The sequence below is a fragment of the Lycium barbarum genome, chromosome 5, assembly GCF_019175385.1.
Source record: "Lycium barbarum isolate Lr01 chromosome 5, ASM1917538v2, whole genome shotgun sequence".
Taxonomy (NCBI): domain Eukaryota; kingdom Viridiplantae; phylum Streptophyta; class Magnoliopsida; order Solanales; family Solanaceae; genus Lycium; species Lycium barbarum.
Genome location: NC_083341.1, coordinates 2,368,090 through 2,387,038, shown reverse-complemented (window position 1 = coordinate 2,387,038; position 18,949 = coordinate 2,368,090). Strand labels below are relative to the sequence as shown.

The window sequence follows — 18,949 nt, the reverse complement described above, 5'->3', positions numbered from 1 at the left end:
TAAAGTTTTCCAACACATACAATGTCGGGAGACGGCCTAACGTAGATAGTCTGTTTGACACAATTATTAATGACTAGTTCCATAAATTAAACTTGTGACCTATAAGGATAAGAAAAAGAAAAGGCGCCTTAATCCACACAAAAAAAATATAGTAATAACATACTTATTAAATACTTGCTTCATCCACTTTTACTTGTCACGTTTCATTTTTCGAGAATCAATTTGACTAATCTTTGAAGTTAAATTAAACTAGATTAATTTTAATTCAATATTTTAAAATTAAAATTTAAATGTTCGGAAACTATACAAAAAATATTATAAGTTAGTAATTCTTCTCATATTAATATTAGTCGAAATTTATGCAGTTTAATCACAATTTGCTTTCTTCATTTCCAAAGCTACCCTTCCCAGAAACTCATGCCAACACATATAAACTGCAAAACTAGTCCACCTAAAGTAAAAGCAAGAATTCAACTACTCCCTTTTTGGGTCTCATCAAAAACTGAATGTCAGCTTTAATTCCAAGGTGGATAATATAAAGTTCAAATCTTTATTAAGTTCTTTGTGTTACTATGTTAACTATCACTCTTGTTTTCAGTTTTTTTTTTCCTGAAAAAATCTTTAATGGGTTCTTTAATTCTTGTTGCTTTATTAGCAGGAGCTGAATTTTGAGCTTCTTTAACAAGATCAAGATTATACGTATTGAATTTTTATGTGCTTTTAGACATTTCTTTATGTATATGAACTGTTAGATTTAGGCATATTTTCTATCTGGGGTAAGAATGATTTATTTTTCAAGGTGGATAAAGTTCAAATCTTTATTCAATTATTTGTCTTACTATGTTAACTATCATTCTTGTTTTCAGTTTTTTTCTTTGATTTGTTTGTTTTTTTTGGTGTGTGTGTGTGTGTGTGAATGTGGACACTTATGAACTGTTAGATTTAGGCTTATTTCCTATCTGGGGTTTATCTTTGATTGAGTTACAACAGTTCTTTACAGCAAAATCCCAGTAAAAAATGTTTCTTTTTCAAGGTGGATAAAGTTCAAATCTTTATTCAATTATTTGTCTTACTATGTTAACTATCACTCTTGTTTTCAACTATTTTCTGAAAGAATGTTGCTGGGTTCTTTGAATCTTTTATTTGGGTATTTTGGATGCTGTTTTTATTCACATAATTTTTTGCAGGAGCTGAATTTGAGCTATTTTGACATGATGATAAGTGATAGGAAATAAGATCAAGATTAGAGGTACTGAATTTTTATGTGTTTTACTGACATTTCTTTATGTATATGAACTGTTAGATTTAGGCATATTTCCTATCTGGAGTTTAGCTTCAACAGCTCTTTACATTCAGTAAAAATGATTTCTTTTTCAAGGTGGATAAAGTTCAAATTTTTATTCAATTATTTGTCTTACTATGTTGACTAGCACTCTTGTTTCAACTTTTTTCTATTTGATTCTTTCTTTTTGGGGCATTCAAATAATTTTCGGGAGTCATTTTATTCGCTTCATTTTTGTAGGAGCTGAACTTTGAGCTTCTTTTTCAAGATGACATCTCATGGGAAAAAAGATCAAGATCAGAGGTACTGAATCTTTATGTATAGATATACTTGTGGGAACATATGAACTGCTTAGATTTAGGCATATTTGCAATCTGGGGTTTAGCTCGTATTGCTTACAACAGCTCTTTGGAGGAAAAACCCAATAAGGATTGGTTTTTTATTCTGCTATTGGAACAAAAGTAAGTGTAGAAGAAGTAAAAATGTGTTTTTTCATTAAGATGGAGAAGGGGACTGGGATATGAGATGTGGTTGTTGTATTTCTTGTTTCTCTCTGGTAAATTTTAGGGCAGTGCAAAGAAAGGGGGAAATCTTGAGTAGTAGTGATAGACTCATGTAATGATTCACCAAGAACTAAATCTCTTTTGTTTTATTTTTTTATGAAGTAATAAATTGAATTCGATCTCTATTAGTTACTATTCCCTCTGCCCCAACTTATGTGTCATACTTTCCTTTTTAGTTTGTCCCAAAAAGAGTGTCATACTTCGTTATTTTTGAAATGGTTTAACTTTAAACTTCCAATTTTGCCCCTAATGAGATAATTTATAGCCACACAAATGTTTATGACTTGTTTTAGACCACAAGTTTAAAAAGTCTTCCTTTCATTTTCATTCCAATGGATTTGTCAAAATCATGTGCTGTCGGATGGTTTATACGTTTCTGTCCACTCGAGTTGGATGGTTTATACGTTTTCCAATGGAGCCTAATATTTTATATTTTATTCTAGCTTGACAATTGAATTTCTCCGGGCGCGATTATTAGCTGAAAGGTCTGTCTCACAAACAGCAAGGCAGAGAGCTGATGAACTAGCAGAGAGGGTTAGTCTTTTGTTTAACAGTGTATAACATGCGCATAAACATCAAAATTTTGAATCTTTCTTCCTTAGCTCACCATGAGCTTAGTCTATTTCCCAACATCTAATTGATCATTTCCAGTTCTAAGAGTTTCTGTCCTTGCAGTGGAAAAGCTAAATGTGTAGTAATTAATGTATTATTATAGGTCTTGGAACTGGAAGAGCAGCTAAAGATTGTATCGCTACAAAGAAAGAAGGCTGAGAAGGCCACAGCAGCCGTTCTGTCCATCTTAGAGAACCAAGGAATATCTGATGCTTCGCAGGAATTTAATTCAGGCTCTGATCAGGAAGCAGAGTCCGCTGACAATAGAAACGAGCGAAATCCAACTTCATCAAATCTGAAAGAGAAAGAAAATGATGCTGACATCTCAAGTTCTGACATTGTATCTTCTCCATCAACAGGCAGAAGTTTGTCGTGGAAAAGTGGTAAGTCTTTTGACAGGAAGAAATATACTGATTCTGTCTGGAGGAGGTCTAGTAGTTTCAGGTCACCTGGAACTAATTCGCCAAAACAGGCTGGAAAATCGTGCCGACGGGTAAGGCGCAGTAACACCAAGTAAGTTCACTTGATTGGAGTATTACATACCATGATGCTATATCTTTTGATACAGAAGCCTTGGTTGAGTGACGGGGTCACATTTAGCTAGACTCTTTTTCTCTATGAACTTCAGGAAGGCTAAGTTTCTTCAGAAATGTAAAATTCTGAATCCTGAACCTCGATATTCTGCTCATGCTAAATCCATTGATTATACTGCCTGCTTCTCGAGGGAAGAAGATAGAATGAATAGTTTAAAAAAACCCTAAACTATCAGTGTTTTGTGAGTTTCATACCTAAGCTATTGGGTGTTCACAAAACCCCCGAACTACCATGAACCCATATTACCCTAGGAGGAATATGACATGCTATGTGAACATCACGGTTCAAAAGCTCCTCCAAAGAGTTCCAAGTGGCAGTACACGTGGAAAAAAAAATCTGTAAATAAATTAAAATCCCCCCAGACTATCACCGTTTTGCAAGCTTCATACTTAAAACTATTGGATGTTCGTAGAACCCCCACCCCCACGCGCCTCTCTACAAGTTATCCCAAACTTTTTGCCACACATGGGCGGAGCCACCTTAGGTGAGGGTGGTAAGGTGCACACCCTTCGCCGGAAAATTACGCAGTGTACATAGGTTAAATGTTAGCTATTATGAGTATATATTTAGTTTTGCACACCCTTTACACAAGTGAGAAAAAAATTTGCACACCCTTCGCCAAATTCCTGGCTCCGCCACTGTTGCCACATATTCAACTTTGGGGGCTTTAATCTAAAGGGAGTTATAATTCAGGGGGTAACAGGAACGCCCAATAGTTTAGGTATGAAACTCGCAAAATAGTGATAGTTTAGGTTTTTTTTGACTTATTCACTCAAGAATATATTCTTTTTGAGATATTGCTGTGGGAGGGGGAGGGCGAGGGGGAGGGGCAGTTTCAGTTCTGATTATGCAAGGTCAATTCCTGATACCTATTTCTTAAGCATCATGCATGTCTGTTGTGCATTTAGATCACTAAATCAAATCACTCTAAACATCTTCCTCTTTATAAGTGTTCCCCTTTTAACCTCATTTCTTTTATGGACCAGATCAGCCACTGATGAGTTACAAAATACCTCTGGCGGATGCCCCCCCGAGTGTCTTCCTTCTTTTGCTAATAATGGGCCTCAATCCTTAATGGACAGTAATGGGAATAATGATGTGAAAGGTACTTCAGAGATGTCAGAAAATCAAAGGAAAGAAAATGAGTGTGATGAAGACATGGAAAGAGCTTTACAACATAAGGCGCAACTTATAGGGAAATATGTAGCTGAGGAAAAAGCCCAAAGAGAATGGGAAGAGAAGTACAGAGAGAATAACAGCTATGCACAGGTATATTTATGAACTTTCGATCAAGTACATGCATATTATTCATCTGTTGACCACTTGATCTGTGAAAAGAAAATGATGTTGAAAATCGTCGTTAAACTTATGTAAACAAGAGCATAGCCGTCAAATAAAGATGGAACTCCAGACTAATTTATTCATGTCACAGTTTTTTTTCTATCATCTTATTTTCTCCCTAATTGGATTATAGTCTAGTGCTATATACCGGTTTGTGGAGTTAAGCTCGTCAAGATTTTACATAATGGTTTTGGTTGTGTTATACAAAGATAATAATCGGCACCCAAGGGTGTGAGCCTAGTGGTCAATGAAATGGGATGAGAACCATGAGGTCAGCGGAGACAAAAAAAAAAACTAGGGGATTTCTTTACATCTATCCGAGCTTTGGTGGACAGAGTTACCCGGTACTTCTGCTGGTAGGAGGTAGCAGGTGTCCGTGGAATTAGTTGAGGTGCACGAAGCTGGCCCCGACACCACAACAACAACATACCCAGTGTGATCCTACAAGTGGGGTCTGGGGAGGGTGGGGTGTACGCAGACCTTACCCTACCTTGTGTGAGAGAGAGAGGTCGTTTCCGATAGACCCTCGACTCAAGAGAAGCGTTTTACAAAATAGGTTTGACAAATACAAGTGTAAAAAAAGCTATGATGCAAATAACGAAGAAAAGAAAAGCATTAACAGCAAAATATAGTAAAGATAACCAAAGTAAAAGAAACAGCCATGGTTATGTAAAAAAAATTAAAAAAAATTAAAAAATACAAAGATAATAATGGGAATGCCAGCAATATGTTAACTGCTATCTGTCCATGATGGTCTAGTCATGGACAGAGATTTGTTGATTTACTTATTTGCTTATGTGAGCTTCCAGTGCTCGGATAAGGGAGTACAATTGGGATCGGTTGGCCAGCATGAAATCAAACAATGAAGATTGAGGCCTAATTGGTTGGATGATCATATATTTCTTAACTTGTACTGTTAATTTTGCTTCTAGTTGTGCTCTTGATGCGTTTCACTGCTTTTGCTTTAGTCCAGTGTACACCTTCATAGTTCGCATGTGAAAATACTGTATAGATCTGCTATATGTTGTCAAAGGATAATTCATTTCAGTTGTCTTTCATAAACTACTCAGGATTCATGTGACCCTGGAAATTACTCGGACGTGACTGAAGAAAGAGATGATGGGCGATCATATTCCGCTGAAATGATTAATTTGCAAAACCATGCAAACGAATTCAGGGAATCAGATATTCCCTCCACATATGGAGTTACAGACAATTTTCCATCCACTCCGAACAGCAGAATTATTAATGCAAAGTCCCCAGCATCAGAGTTTGCACTTCCAAAGTCTAATGGGAGTTGGCCAGAAAATAACGGCCCAACACCTGCTTATAGTCACCATCAGTGTCTGTCTGTGAATGGTTCCCGTATTCACCCCTCGGAACATACTATCTCATCTTCTGGAGGTAGCGGTTCGCAAGAAGGACGAGCTTTTGAAGGAGATTATGAACAAGCTAATAATATAGGTTCTATCCTGGGGGCACTTGATCAAGCTAAGTTTTCGATTAATCAACAGATCAACGTCTCGTCAGTAACAAAAGGCGGATCTTCCATAGAACATTCCATTCCTACAACTAGAATTGAGGACAGATTAGACATTCCACCTGGATGCCCTGGCCTTTTTAGACTACCGACGGATTTTCAACCTTCACAGAGGCCTATTCTTGAGAACACCTTAGGCACGGGATTCGACTACCTTAATCCTCCCTCGATTTTAGGTCTTCCATTTTGCACTAAATCAACCTACCCCACCTATCCATTTTACCCCAATACAACAACTACTACTATGTCTCGATCTCAAGCAAGTTGGAGTCCGCTATATGAACCCTCACTGACCACATTTTGTCCCGTTGTAGTGCCAAACTTATCCTCAGGCGAAGAAGTATTCTTAAGATCCCTTCCTAGGAATGAGTCAGGTATACCCCCATCATTTCCCGTCTCGCATTATGATGCTCATATGAGACCAAACATGTATAGGTAGCTGGTATTGCTCAAAGCACTACATTTCATTAAGAGATGTCTCCACTCTTTACCTATTTCTTGATCCAATATGGTTCCTAGGGTCAGTGTTAGAGGTTTGGCTATCTATCTATGAAATTTGAGGCCATTGTTGTATTTTAGATTTGTGTTTGTAAAGTCTTCTGGAATCAATAAAATTTGTCAGCAATTAGCTTCTTTGTTTTGTATTTTTGCATCTTTAACTTTTTTCGTCTTTCACTTCAGCTGGGGTTGGTAATGACACTATCGTATCAGGTCTTTGTAGATTACTCCTTTGGCCATCTTCCCATACCAAGATTAACATTATTTTTTTCACGATAGTGGTGTTCGGATCAGCTTGCGCACATCTCTACTATTCCACCAGGTACAAGGTAACTCTACCTACCAAGACTTCGACATATAGGAAGAAATCTGCCTAAACCTTGGTGGATAAAGTTAGCGCCGGATCCAAAATTCAAGTTTTATGGTCCAACCTTTAAAATTTAGCAAAGAATCCATTGTAGTTTCTTAAAAAATTATATACGGGTTCAGATCTACTATTTGTTGTAATTTTAATGAACTTTTATACATAAATTTATCTCCAGCGTTGAAAGTACAGGGTTCAGATGAACTTGCAAACTAAGAGGGTTCTTTTCATTAAATTGGTGCACGTGCTGAACATTCCTCGAGGTCAAGGACGGGGTAGAACTGTCATTTTAGAATTTGCAATCTGATGAATTTCCATTATGTTATCTAACCAAATACGTCACCTCATGTAGCAGCCACCATGAGTTGCTTCATGAAATGAAAATTAAGTGTCTATGATAGAATTTTCTTAATTAATTAGAATATCCCTGGCAGCCTGTTTACTCGTGACCAAGAAAGCTACACTACTATATAAACAATTGTCATATGACACATCCCAATTGAATTCTAATTAAGCCCTTATATTGCCAAAGCCTGATCCCAACTTCTCATAACTTTGTTAGTCTATAATTCAAAATTCCCTTCTGTCAATTTTTTAGTGATTTATTCGCCTCTGCCTTTCCTTCATTTTTGCCACGAAAACATTGCCGCCATAATAAGAAGCAGGCGAAGCAGCTGGAAGTATTCGCTTCACGCCCTTGAATTGGGAAAGCCAACAGAAAGATTCAATTCTAACATCGTAGAGCCGGTGCTGTTGTTGCCTGTGCGTAGGGCCGGATCTTAGATTGAATATGTGTCTAGAGTTCTTCAGAGACCTTTACCTGAAAACTGGAGATTTATTCAAGAATATTATTTTTAACAACAAAGATCAAGAAGATGAAGCTCATCAGATTATTGATTCTGAAAGGAGTTCTAGTGATGAACCATTGAAGTACAAGAATAGAGCAATTGATGAATCTCAATTAAAGCTTGGGAGGTTTAAGGTGAAAACCCCACAGGTTCAATCAACAGGAGTTGGTGCAAAGACTTCTGGTTCCAAATAAGATCTTTGAACAAGAAGGATCATTTCATTAAAAAATTTGCTTTTGACTTTATATAGAACAAGTTTAAAACCTTATTACTTTGTTCTTTTTAGACTGTATATCATGTTATTAGATCAATATATTCTTCTTGTGTAATCATGTATTTACAAATATCTGATATACAAAATCCAGTTTTGGAACATTCGATGCGTAAATGTGAGTTATTGCACCTGAGGGTGTGGCCAGTGATCGATGAAGTGGGGTGTGAACCATGAGGTCTCAGATTCAAATCCCATCCGAGGAGAAAACATTATGTGATGTCTCACCTTTCCAAACCTTGATGGACAGTGTTATCCGGTATTGGTAGGAGGTGGTAGGTTTAGACGATATGTGTTTTGGATTAAGAGTTTCGAAATCTTCATTGAACTTTTTTCATGCTAGTTTGTTTCACACATTTTTAGTTCAATATCAAGACACAATTTTGCCGAATTCGCGAACATATTATTGCAACCACCAACTACGCCTTAGTCCCAAACCAGTTAGGATCGACTATATGAATCCCTATTTCTTCATATAAGCTCATATTGTTGCATTCACCACAGCACCAAAACAAATGAAACCAAATTGGAATAAGGAATTTTTAGCCGCCGATACTTCTGCTCTTTAATCATTGTAGTGAGGATGATCTTGGGAGAACACTCTCCACATTCTAACATTATCCATTAGTCAAAAATCAACTATTATTAGATGAAAAAGAACAAGAATAATACAGTGAATAGAGGATAATGCTATGGTATAAATTCAGCAAACATATTTTTCTTACTGCAACTACTAGTAATGCTATTCACTCTCTTCATCGCTATCCGCCAAGGATACGTGATTCATATTCTTTTCTAGTGGAGGAAGTCCATCTTCAGAATCATCAGAAGAATTTTCATCTTTACTATGGGATCCAGAGTCTTCTGCTGTTAGAGCTTGTGGAATAGGTGAGCTTTGCGCAGATATCCACTCGTTCTGAGCTGAAATGATATCAGCACTCGTTTGACATTCCGAGTACGCCTTCAAAAGTTCCTTATTGAGGGACAAGAACGCGTGACCCCACTTGAACTTGCTCAGCAATAGATTTCCAGTTTCCTCCTCGCCGCATATAATTAAACCTGCTGCTAAAGCCTCGACACAAGATAGCTCACACGGACGACCATAGTTTACTGGATTTGCTGCTACTAACCATGGTAAAAGACGAGGAGCAGGACAGCGTAGTTTTGTGAAAGGTACATCATCCAAGCGGGCCCACGAGCAATCGACTACTGCCATCCCCCTTCGGTCAATTAAACTACTATCTTCTCTTGAAATACACTGTTTTCCGGTGGGACTTAAACAAACGCCACCAAACCCAGTACCGACTCGCAGCTCTTTCAACAAACCAAATCTTGCAAGTTTCCGTCCAGTGCACCTTTTAGCATCGCACTGACCGAAATCCCACATAGCCAGCTGGATTTTTGGACCGGTTGGTTCCTCTTCTTCCACGAGTTCTCCGGGTAAAGACTCTTCAACTTTGAAAGAGTCATCAGGTTGACGGGTACGGCTGGATTGTCCTCGATGAGAGTGGTGATGGGTTTTAGGTCGCCTTTGCTTGTTACCACCCATTTATAAGATCTGGCTAATGATTTGATCGTACTTTCTGAACTACTACTAAGATGGTGTTCGTCACTTAAAATTCAAACAACTGATCCTCTGCAGATTGTCAATGGTTCACTGAGGTAAATAGCTTATAGAATAAAAGACTCCTCATCAAAATAATGCAAGAAAATGAACTACACGCTGCCCAGAGAGCAATCATTACAATTGCAACTTTAATGATGCAGCAACAAGTCAAGGCATTAGTTTCAGACATCAGCCAAAGAAGTGAGGTTCTTTAAGATTCCCAATATGGGTGGCAAAATAAGCCCATGAAAACATAACCTGCCCAACCTGCTCAAGTTTGGGCAGGTCATTTATTAGCTAAGCCCATTTTAGCCCAACACATTTCAGCCCATCTAAAAGTTGGGTTGATATGTAGCCCAAATTGACCCATAGAAACCTTGTCAGAAAGATATTTTTTTTATTTGATATGTTATATACAGTCATAATAACGAAAAAAATAGTTAAACTATATAGCTAATTAGGCAATTGATAATTGGAGATACCAAAACAACCCTACTTCATTTGACAATAATGTTAGAATAACAAACACGTCCCGGACGGTCAACCTCTGTGTACTATTATTAGCTTACTATCCTCCCTTCATATAGATTATGTCAAGTTAATCAAACTATAAATGTGACTAATCTATCTTTTTTTTGATTAAGCACCGGGTGTCCGGGTCTCTTTGAGCCCCAACTAATCCCGGGGGTGCACAGGCCCTCGGCAAGGAGTTTCCCGCAAGTGCACCACGGTATAAATGTGACTAATCTATCACTAGCCATACACATAGAAATCATGGATGGATGTGACACCATAAAAGAAAGTTTTATTCTTTACGCTGCAATATGGTTCGAAGATACCCCTGTTCCAATTATGCTGGATATGGTGTCTTAGCAGTACAATGAGTTACCCGAATCCCTCTTTGAGGCTTTCTGATACAAGGTTTCCTCTGTTACTATCCACATACAAAAAGCTAACAGATGACTCCACATGTTCTTCAAACAAATAGTAAACACCTAGTATATAACTAGTAAAATTTTAACTTTCTGATCAAAAGAAATACGGAAAGCAGATATGATCAAATTTTGGAAAACCAAATCTGGTTAGTCCACCTACAACGTAGACAAAAACATATCAACTTAATGAAAACGTTGATTTAGATCTGTTCTAGATCAACATGAAAGTACACATTTCTAAAGTTAGAGCAGGAATGAAAAGCAAATCCACATAACAAGATTTGCAAGCACTACCTTCAACAATAACATACCCAGTGTGATCCACAAGTGGGGTCTGAGGAGGGTGGGGTGTACGCAGACCTTAACCCTACCTTGTGTGGGATAGAGAGTTTGTTTCCGATTTACAAGCACTACCTTAATTTTCCAAATACCTTACATGTCAACATTCAAATATCTCTATAAGGAAAGGGGGATAAGTACCCTTCTTTACATTAAAAAAACGCATTTGAAATTTTAGTTTGTCATTAGAAATACTTTCCTAAAAGTACTTCCACAACAGTTCCCAGTCCTTTTTCTTTTTTATAAGGCAAACTCATAACAGTTCTAAGTCCTTACAGCACTACTCACTTGCTTCTCCTGTTCATAATCACAAAATTGAAGGACAAAGATAAAAATGCTATGCCATTAGGGGCCGTTAGGTAGCTGGTTAGAGTTATGCAGGTACTAATAATATATGGATTAGTTATGAGGGATTCTATGTATTATTTTATGCAGGGTTTAGTTATTCATGTATTAGCTATCCCACCTTTTGCCCTGCATAAAATAATAGGAGTACATAGATTCTCTTATAACTTATACATGTATTAGAGCCCGTTTGGATTTGGCTTATAAGTTGCTTATCAGCTGTTTTCAGCTTTTTTGAGTGTTTGGCTGGCCAGCTTAAAGTCATTTTGTGCTTAAAATAAGCTCAAAAAAATAATTGGGCCCATTTGACTTAGTTTATCTAAAGCAGCTTATAAGCCAAAAAAACTAAGTTAGACTACCCCAACTTATTTTTTTTTAGCTTATAAGTTTTTTGCAGCTTATAGGCATTAGCCCATCCAAACAGGCTCTTAGTTATGCGAGTCTCTAAATTGCAAACCAAACACCGTACTAATTTTATACATGAATAACTCACCTCATACATAGCTACCAAACACAGTATCACTTATGCAGGATTTTAATACATGAATAACTTACTCCTGAATCCTGACCAACTACCAAACGACCCCTTAATGTTAGATGGGTAACAGCAAATTGCATCATCGCAAACTTCGAAATGACAGTATAACAATTGAATATTGGACCTTACTTTAGGCTATATGAATACAGTAGATTATTTCATCATAGGCTTTATTACTCTATAGAATGAGCAAAAAGCAATATCAAAAACAAAAAAAAAAATGGCCTCTCTTTGGCTGTTTCTTTCACTATGTTATTGCAAAATTAGGGCTAGGAATAAAATTGAGCCAAAACAAAAATTTTAAACAAGAAAGAATCTGCTACTCTCAAATCAAATTTACTTCTCAAACTAAAAAAAAAAAAATCTAACAAAAAATAAATCCCCATACTTGTTTTGAACATACAATTAAAACACATGAAACCCAAACAAAAACAAAAAAAACACAGAGCAGCATAAATGAATCGAAGCATAAACATATTACAGCAATAATTGTACCAAGAAAACAATAATTAAAGCATTTTAGAAGAACTTACAAGGACTAAGTACAGCTGATGAAGGGGAAAAAATGTTTTTTTTTTTTTGTTCTGAGAAACTGAACTGAGAGAAACCCAGCCAGGGTTTTGGAAGAAGGAAGTGCACGAATAGCCAATTATGGGACCTTCTTTTAAGCTTATAGCCATGTTGTTATACAAATTTACAAATTTAGCCGTTTTAGGACCAACTTCAGGCTTATGTTGTAAAAATTCGTATATGAAGTTTGGCTTATCAAGATCAAACTTTCATTATTTAAATTAGGGCAAAGGTGTAAATATATCTCTCTACTTTGCTATTTAGAGTAGATATATGTCGTCGTAAAAGTGATGTTGTGTATATATCCCTGCTGTTACAAAATGGTGTAAATGTACTCCTGTCGTCACAGAATGATGCAAATATATCCTTTTCGCTGATAAGATTTTTTTAAAATCATTTAGTTATTTCTTAATTAAAAAAATATCATGTAACTTTAAAAAAAATAAAAACAAAAAAAAGTCTACCTATTTTTCTAAAGCTACATGGTAATTTTTTTTCCTCGTGTGTCAGGTTTGGTTAGTTTAAAAAAATATCCCTGTGACTTTAAAACAATAAGTCTACCCATTTTCTTAAACAAATCAGACCCGACCCACCAGAAAAAAATTACTATGTTAGAAAAGTATGTCTACTCAAAAAAAAATGGGTAGACTTTTTTTTTAAGTCTTGTGACATTTTTTTAATTAAAAAATAACCTAAATGATTTTAAAAAAAAAAAACGCAGTCAGCGAAAAGGGTATATTTGTACCATTTTTTAACGGTAGGAATATATTTGCACAATTTTATAACGGCAGGGGTATATATATATACCACTTTTATAACGAGGGGTATATCTACTCTACATCGTAAAGTTGAGGGGTATAATTACACCTTTTCCCTTTAAAATATAGAGACAGTGCATAAAAATTTATAAATTTACAATTTCATAACCAATTTTAGACATGTGTGACAAGTGCGAAAATTTGAAATATTTATTGTCCAAGCAAACTTCTAATATTTTTAGAATTTGGCTTGGAAAGATCAAACTTCTAATAATCTGGAAACAAGCAAACTTCGAACATTTTTGTATGAAATTCAAGCATATAAGTCTGCTTTATGTATCGTGTGTGAAGTTCTAGCATCTCATGTTTCTCAAATATTCTTCTTCGTCTAGTACAAAATATAAAAATTGTTGATAATATGTTAAAAGCGAGAGTAGTTTATATAATTAATATTCAACTCTTCTAATGTTTTCAAAAAACTTCAACAGTACACACTTGATGTAGATGTCACTTTTCATATCTTGAAATTCAAGATCCCTTTCTTCAAGCTTGTAAAAATGATGATGAAATCTCGTGTTCAAGAGTTGCCGAAGGAAGAAAACAAGCATTCTCAAAAATGTTCACTTGATTAAGACTTTTTATATTCAAAACTCAAAACTCACTTCTTTAAACTTGCAATAATGATAATTTTAATGTTGAGTGCAAATTATTTCAAAAGATAGCTATCTTTAAATGGTGTTATACAAATAGGCAATTCTAAAAGTCACATAAATGGCAAGGCTCTTTCCTACTTAATTTCGAGGCTATCTATTGTAAATAGATATAATCAATTTTCAAGTGTATATTTAATTTAAATATACTTTGAAATACATGAAAAATTCGTGAACTCATGATTAAATCCGCCAATGCACCCAAATCAAATACAGATTACCAAATTGGAATAATTTTTTTCTTGAACTTGGCTAGACCCCTATACTTTCTTACTCTTTAATCATTGTCATATTCTAGCATATATTGACCATTCTTATCCATTCCATTTTTTCTCCGACATATCACCTTTTATCTGTCCTTTTGATATAACATCTTAATAATTAAGCAATGACATCAAAAGATTTTTGTTCTCTTTATGAATGTTTCAAATTTGTATAATATGGTATAAGCAGATATTTGTCAATTTGGATAAATTAATCTGGTAAAAAATTATCGAGAGAAATGGTTATTTGACCCTTTACAATTTTATTTTTTTTAGTTTTATGACTCTTTTACAAGAGATCTTTATTTTTTACACATAAGAAATCTAAAAAAGTCATTTTCTTCTTTTGAAATTGTAAGAGGCCAAGGGATCTTATTTCCTCAAAATTATCAGGGTATTTTTACCAATTTAAATCAACTTGTCATTGTTAAATAATTTTATAAAATGAGAATGTATATTGATTAACCACGTAAGTGTGAGACCTCTGTGTAAAAACACATATTGTGCTTCCATTGATTTTGATTTAAACCCCAAGCCCATAAATTTTTACTAACAGTACCTTATGTTTTTCTCTCTCTATATATTTAATTTATTAAATATGATGATTAAATGTGATGAAAAAAAAATGATGATTATATGAGCAACTTCGATCATTTCCTATCTCATCCTATTTTTCCTTCTAATTTTTTAGAATGGTGAGATATGATGATGAATAGTGAAGTAACAAAACCTGTTCATTTTTCTAAATCCATCATATATTTTCTTATTCAAAAAAAAAACTTTAGATCTGTTTATTTTTGTATATTCGTGATCATTCACCTAATCTTGTTGACCTTTGACAATGGAAGGTTCAAATCTTTTATGGATTCTCTAATTTTATGCTCTATATTTAATACAATATATTACGAGAATCACTAATATTTGTGGTGACTTTAAATTTCATTTCTTGAATAGAAACTTACTAAATAATTTATGTAGGAAGAGCACAAGCATGTAAGCACGAAATAGAATATTTAAAATAACATAAGGTTGATGACTAGGCAATAACATTATAATAATCAGGAAAATTCTTACTAACCCGATATATATACATCAAATTATTTAATTTAATTAATCTATATAGTTCTTAATTAAAAAAATAATATTTAATTATAATTAAGTATTACATATATATAAATACTTATTTTAAATGAAATAATTTAATGTAAACGAGTAAAGTTTATTTTATATATTTATCAGTTCACAAAGCAAGTCAATTGTTGATGAACTTTAAAGCAAGAATAAATTTATTTTATATATTTATCAGTTCACAAAGCAAGTCAATTGTTGATGAACTTTAAAGCAAGAATAAATTTATGGATAGAGGGGCTCAATGAAGATACAGTTTGGCACTGTTTCAGCCAACATATCCAAGTGGAATTCTTTCAATCATGAAGTTAAACATTTTATATTTATCATGTACTTATAAACAAATCATAAATAGAACTTTTATAGCAATTATTTGAGTAGCAACATGAATACCATGATAATGACATATCACAACAAGTGAAATGATATCGATAGGGCAATATTTCATTATGTTATCGATCTATACAAGTTAAATTTTGGCTTAATGCATATGCAGCCTTCTAAACTTACCTTTTTTTTCCATTTTGGCATCTCAACTAAACGTTGTTCCTATTGAACTCATGAACTCATTCTCAAGTGTGCCTATCAAACACAATTCAACTTACATAACAACTTTGCAATAGGATATATAGAATTATTCTTTGTATGCGCGAGCATATATCCAGTTAGCTTCATTGGTGTCATTTTCTTAATTACAAACTTCAAGTTCATGTGTCACGATTTTTTGGTTGATCATTGATTGAATTGATTTCTAATAGGTGTTACTGTTTTGTTGCATTTAGGTTGTCAAATAATTGAAGATAGTCTAAAGATTTTGTTGCAGGATATCTGATTTAGTAATATGTACTACATGAGATTTACACTTTACATAAGATAATCTTGTTTGAAATTTCTGAAAGTGAAGAAAAATATATGAAATTTGGGTTTAAGATGGTTCATTGACCAAATGGCTAGTTTTGTAACAGTATGCTTAGATAGTCAAAGAAATGGGTTCATATCTACTATTTGAAAAATGTTATTTAAGTTGGATTGTGTTTGATAGACACACTTGAGGACGAATTCAGTGGTTTAATAGGAACAATGATTAGTTGAGGTGTCAAAATGAAAAAATGTACAAATTTAGAGGGCTGCATATGCATTAAACCTTGAATTTTTAATTAAGTTTGTCGACAAGACATTCCAATAATTAAGAGATTTTGGATCGTTTGGTTGATGAAATAAGCGATTATATTCGTACAACAAATCATGGACTATTTTGTCCATGTTTGGTAAATAACCTTTTATTTCGAGATTAACAATCTTGAGATCCCTTATATTACACTTGTAGTATTATTTTTATATCACAAAAGATATAATATAATAATCCCCAAATTTCTAATTCCGACCTAAACAACAAAATGACATATACATATAAATCATATATATTTTATATTATACCACATATATTTTATTTTTAATCCAATAAATCAAATATCAATCAATAAAAATATATTCACTAACTACTTTATATCCGTACTCTTCTGTTTGTATTACTGTTCATTGCTTTATTTGTGTTATATCTTGATATTTTGTTGTCTCATCTTTCTTGCAATCTTGCATGACTGCACTTCTTTTGAGCCAAGGGTCTATCGAAAACACATCCTCTCTATCTCTAAAAAAAATAAAGATAAGTTGTGCGTACATTCTATCCTCCCCAGTGGGATTACACTGGGCATGTTGTTGTTGTTGTTATTGTTATATTTTCATTATATCAAATTACTTGCTTCCAACCAAATGATATTATTATTGATTTTTGATCGGAATAAGTTATTTCGGGATTATAATAGTGGGGTTACTCACAAATTTGAGTTTCTAACTCTCTATCTCTCAAAGGAAAAAAAAAAAAAAAAAAGGAAAAACAGAAAAATTAAAGGGAACAGAATTTAAGAGTCAACTCCCTTTGCATATCAGTAGCTGTACTTATCATGCTGACACACATAAAGGGGAGAAACATGGAGTATTCACTTTCAACATCTGATAAAAATGGTATCTTTGGAAAAAAAATTGCATATTCTGTAGAGTGTAGAATCAACAATTTGGGTGCCTTTTAAAGTAAATTATTCATTGTGGGAAAGGTCAATTTTATTTTTTTTGGAAAAAATTCAAAAATCATTTGAAGGGGTTTTTTTCCAAGGCTATTGCAAGTAAACAAAAGGGGAGGTTTTGATTTTTGGGTACAGTAAAATCTCTTTCGAATGGTAGTAACAGAACAAGACTTTGAATTTTCTTGCAAATTTGAGTACTGGGTTGTTGATTGGAACAGTAAAGTTTCAATCTTTATATTTTCTTGGAAATTTGAGTATTGGGTTGTTGATTGGAACAGTAAAGTTGAAATCTTGGAAGAAAAAAAATCAAGTTGGAAAAAAAAAAAAAAAAGATGACATCTTCAGCTGTGAATTTGGTGATGACAGTTATTGGGTTTACAGTAAGCACCATATTTATAGTATTTGTTTGTACAAGGTTAATCTGTGCAAGAATACAGTATTTGACAAGGAGGAGGAGGTCCTCTGCATATACTTCTAGATCTGATCTTAACATTGTAAGTAGTTTTTTTTCATTTATGATTTAGTAGTACTATGTTGTTGTTCTTGTTCTTTGTTTTTTCTTGGTTGTTGTTGTTGTTTTGAAATGAAGGTGGTGGAGTTGACCAGTTTGCATAAGCCTAGACTAATTTACTGACACCCTATTACAATCGGAGGCGGATTCTAGCATTGAATTCATTGTATCTTTTGGAATTATGGGTTCAGAATTTGATATTTGTTGAAATTTTAGTGATTTATGGCATGTGTACATATGCTTTGTGTTGAAAATATTGGTTTTAGTTGAACTCATAGTGCATAGGGTGAGTTTGCCTTTGACTACGGCTAACAAGAACAGGGTGACCGGCCTTGCCAAGGTTGAATTCATTGTATTTTCGAAATTATGGGCTCAAAATTTAATAATTGTTGAAAATATTGTCATTTATCACATGGATATGTATGCTTCGTGTCGAAAATATTGGGTTTAGCTGAAGGCGTAGGGTGCATTCGCCTTTGACTATGGCCCACACGCAGGGGTGGATCCACCCTTTAGGATGGGGGTGGCATGGCACCCCTAGATTAATAATTTTTTTATATACTTATGTTGTAATTTGTTCAAATTAGGTTAAATATTTGATCCTGCCACCCTCAGTCGTAAATTAGACAAAGGTGTCACGACGGGTAGACACAAGTTTGAATCTATCTTGAACATTTTCCGACTCACGTTTTTCTTTGTGTTTTTTACTTCCTTTGTACCAGTAATTCCCTTTTCGGCTCTCCCAATTTTCTATTTATCTTTTTATTATTTATATTGTCTTTTCTCTTTTCTATTATTTTATCTGTGATCTCTAGCGAGAACACACAAATAGAAATTTTAAAATCCCTTAAATGAAGCATTTCTCTTAATCTCAAATATGTGAGTATTTAAATCGAAAAACTTGGGTCTCAATGGGAATTTTGGATTGAGATTAAATTTTTTTTTATTTTTTTTTTATTTTTTATAATTTCTTTTGTTTATTACTCCCTCCGTCCATGTTTGCTTGTCTATATTTGACTTGAGACACTCTTAATAAGCAATAAATAAAATGAGAAATGAATTGGAGTACTTAATAATAAGGGTAAAATAGGTGTAAAATGGTAAATTATGTCTTAGTTTTTCAAACTATATAACTTACAAGTAAAAGTGGATATATATTTTTAGTATAATGCACAAATAAAAATGGACGGAGGGAGTTTATTATAAAAATTTATGCTATTCTATAATTGCTAAATTCAATTTAAATCAC

General features: G+C 34.1%; 3 protein-coding genes across 4 annotated transcripts in view; 2 read left to right on the top strand and 1 right to left on the bottom strand.

Moving 5' to 3' along the window:
- The first annotated feature begins 387 nt into the window (after positions 1-387).
- Positions 388-6,576, top strand: LOC132640099 (uncharacterized). Of its 2 annotated transcripts, XM_060356533.1 has the most exons (7): positions 388-526; positions 1,188-1,249; positions 1,523-1,585; positions 2,289-2,379; positions 2,561-2,970; positions 4,038-4,320; positions 5,463-6,576. In XM_060356533.1, exons 3-7 carry the CDS (start codon positions 1,551-1,553, stop codon positions 6,369-6,371), a joined length of 1,728 nt encoding a protein of 575 aa, XP_060212516.1. In that variant the 5' UTR covers positions 388-526; positions 1,188-1,249; positions 1,523-1,550; the 3' UTR covers positions 6,372-6,576. The 2 variants fall into 2 exon arrangements, with proteins under 2 accessions (XP_060212516.1, XP_060212517.1); XM_060356534.1 differs by lacking the exon at positions 1,188-1,249 and having other exon boundaries at positions 441-526.
- A 1,915-nt stretch (positions 6,577-8,491) lies between these two features.
- On the bottom strand, positions 8,492-12,362 carry LOC132640100 (uncharacterized). Its single transcript, XM_060356535.1, has 2 exons — positions 12,210-12,362; positions 8,492-9,549 (listed from the first exon to the last, which is right to left on the bottom strand). Exon 2 carries the CDS (start codon positions 9,460-9,462, stop codon positions 8,656-8,658), a length of 807 nt encoding a protein of 268 aa, XP_060212518.1. The 5' UTR covers positions 9,463-9,549; positions 12,210-12,362; the 3' UTR covers positions 8,492-8,655.
- Positions 12,363-17,035: 4,673 nt separating this feature from the next.
- LOC132640098 (RING-H2 finger protein ATL10-like) overlaps positions 17,036-18,949 on the top strand; it is a 7,671-nt gene continuing 5,757 nt past the window's right edge. Inside the window, exon 1 of the mRNA XM_060356532.1 lies at positions 17,036-17,683. Within this exon, the coding sequence (XP_060212515.1) occupies positions 17,522-17,683 (162 nt within the window). The 5' untranslated portion in view covers positions 17,036-17,521. The remainder of the gene's footprint in view (positions 17,684-18,949) is intronic.

Bases quoted from the DNA above. Each gene is read 5' to 3' on its own strand.
- LOC132640099 (XM_060356533.1), top strand. From the start codon at position 1,551: ATGACATCTCATGGGAAAAAAGATCAAGATCAGAG. The intron at 1,586-2,288 runs GTACTGAATCTT...ATTTTATTCTAG, and splicing joins AAAAAAGATCAAGATCAGAG to CTTGACAATTGAATTTCTCC. The intron at 4,321-5,462 runs GTATATTTATGA...TAAACTACTCAG, and splicing joins AGAATAACAGCTATGCACAG to GATTCATGTGACCCTGGAAA.
- LOC132640100 (XM_060356535.1), bottom strand. From the start codon at position 9,462: ATGGGTGGTAACAAGCAAAGGCGACCTAAAACCCATCACCACTCTCAT.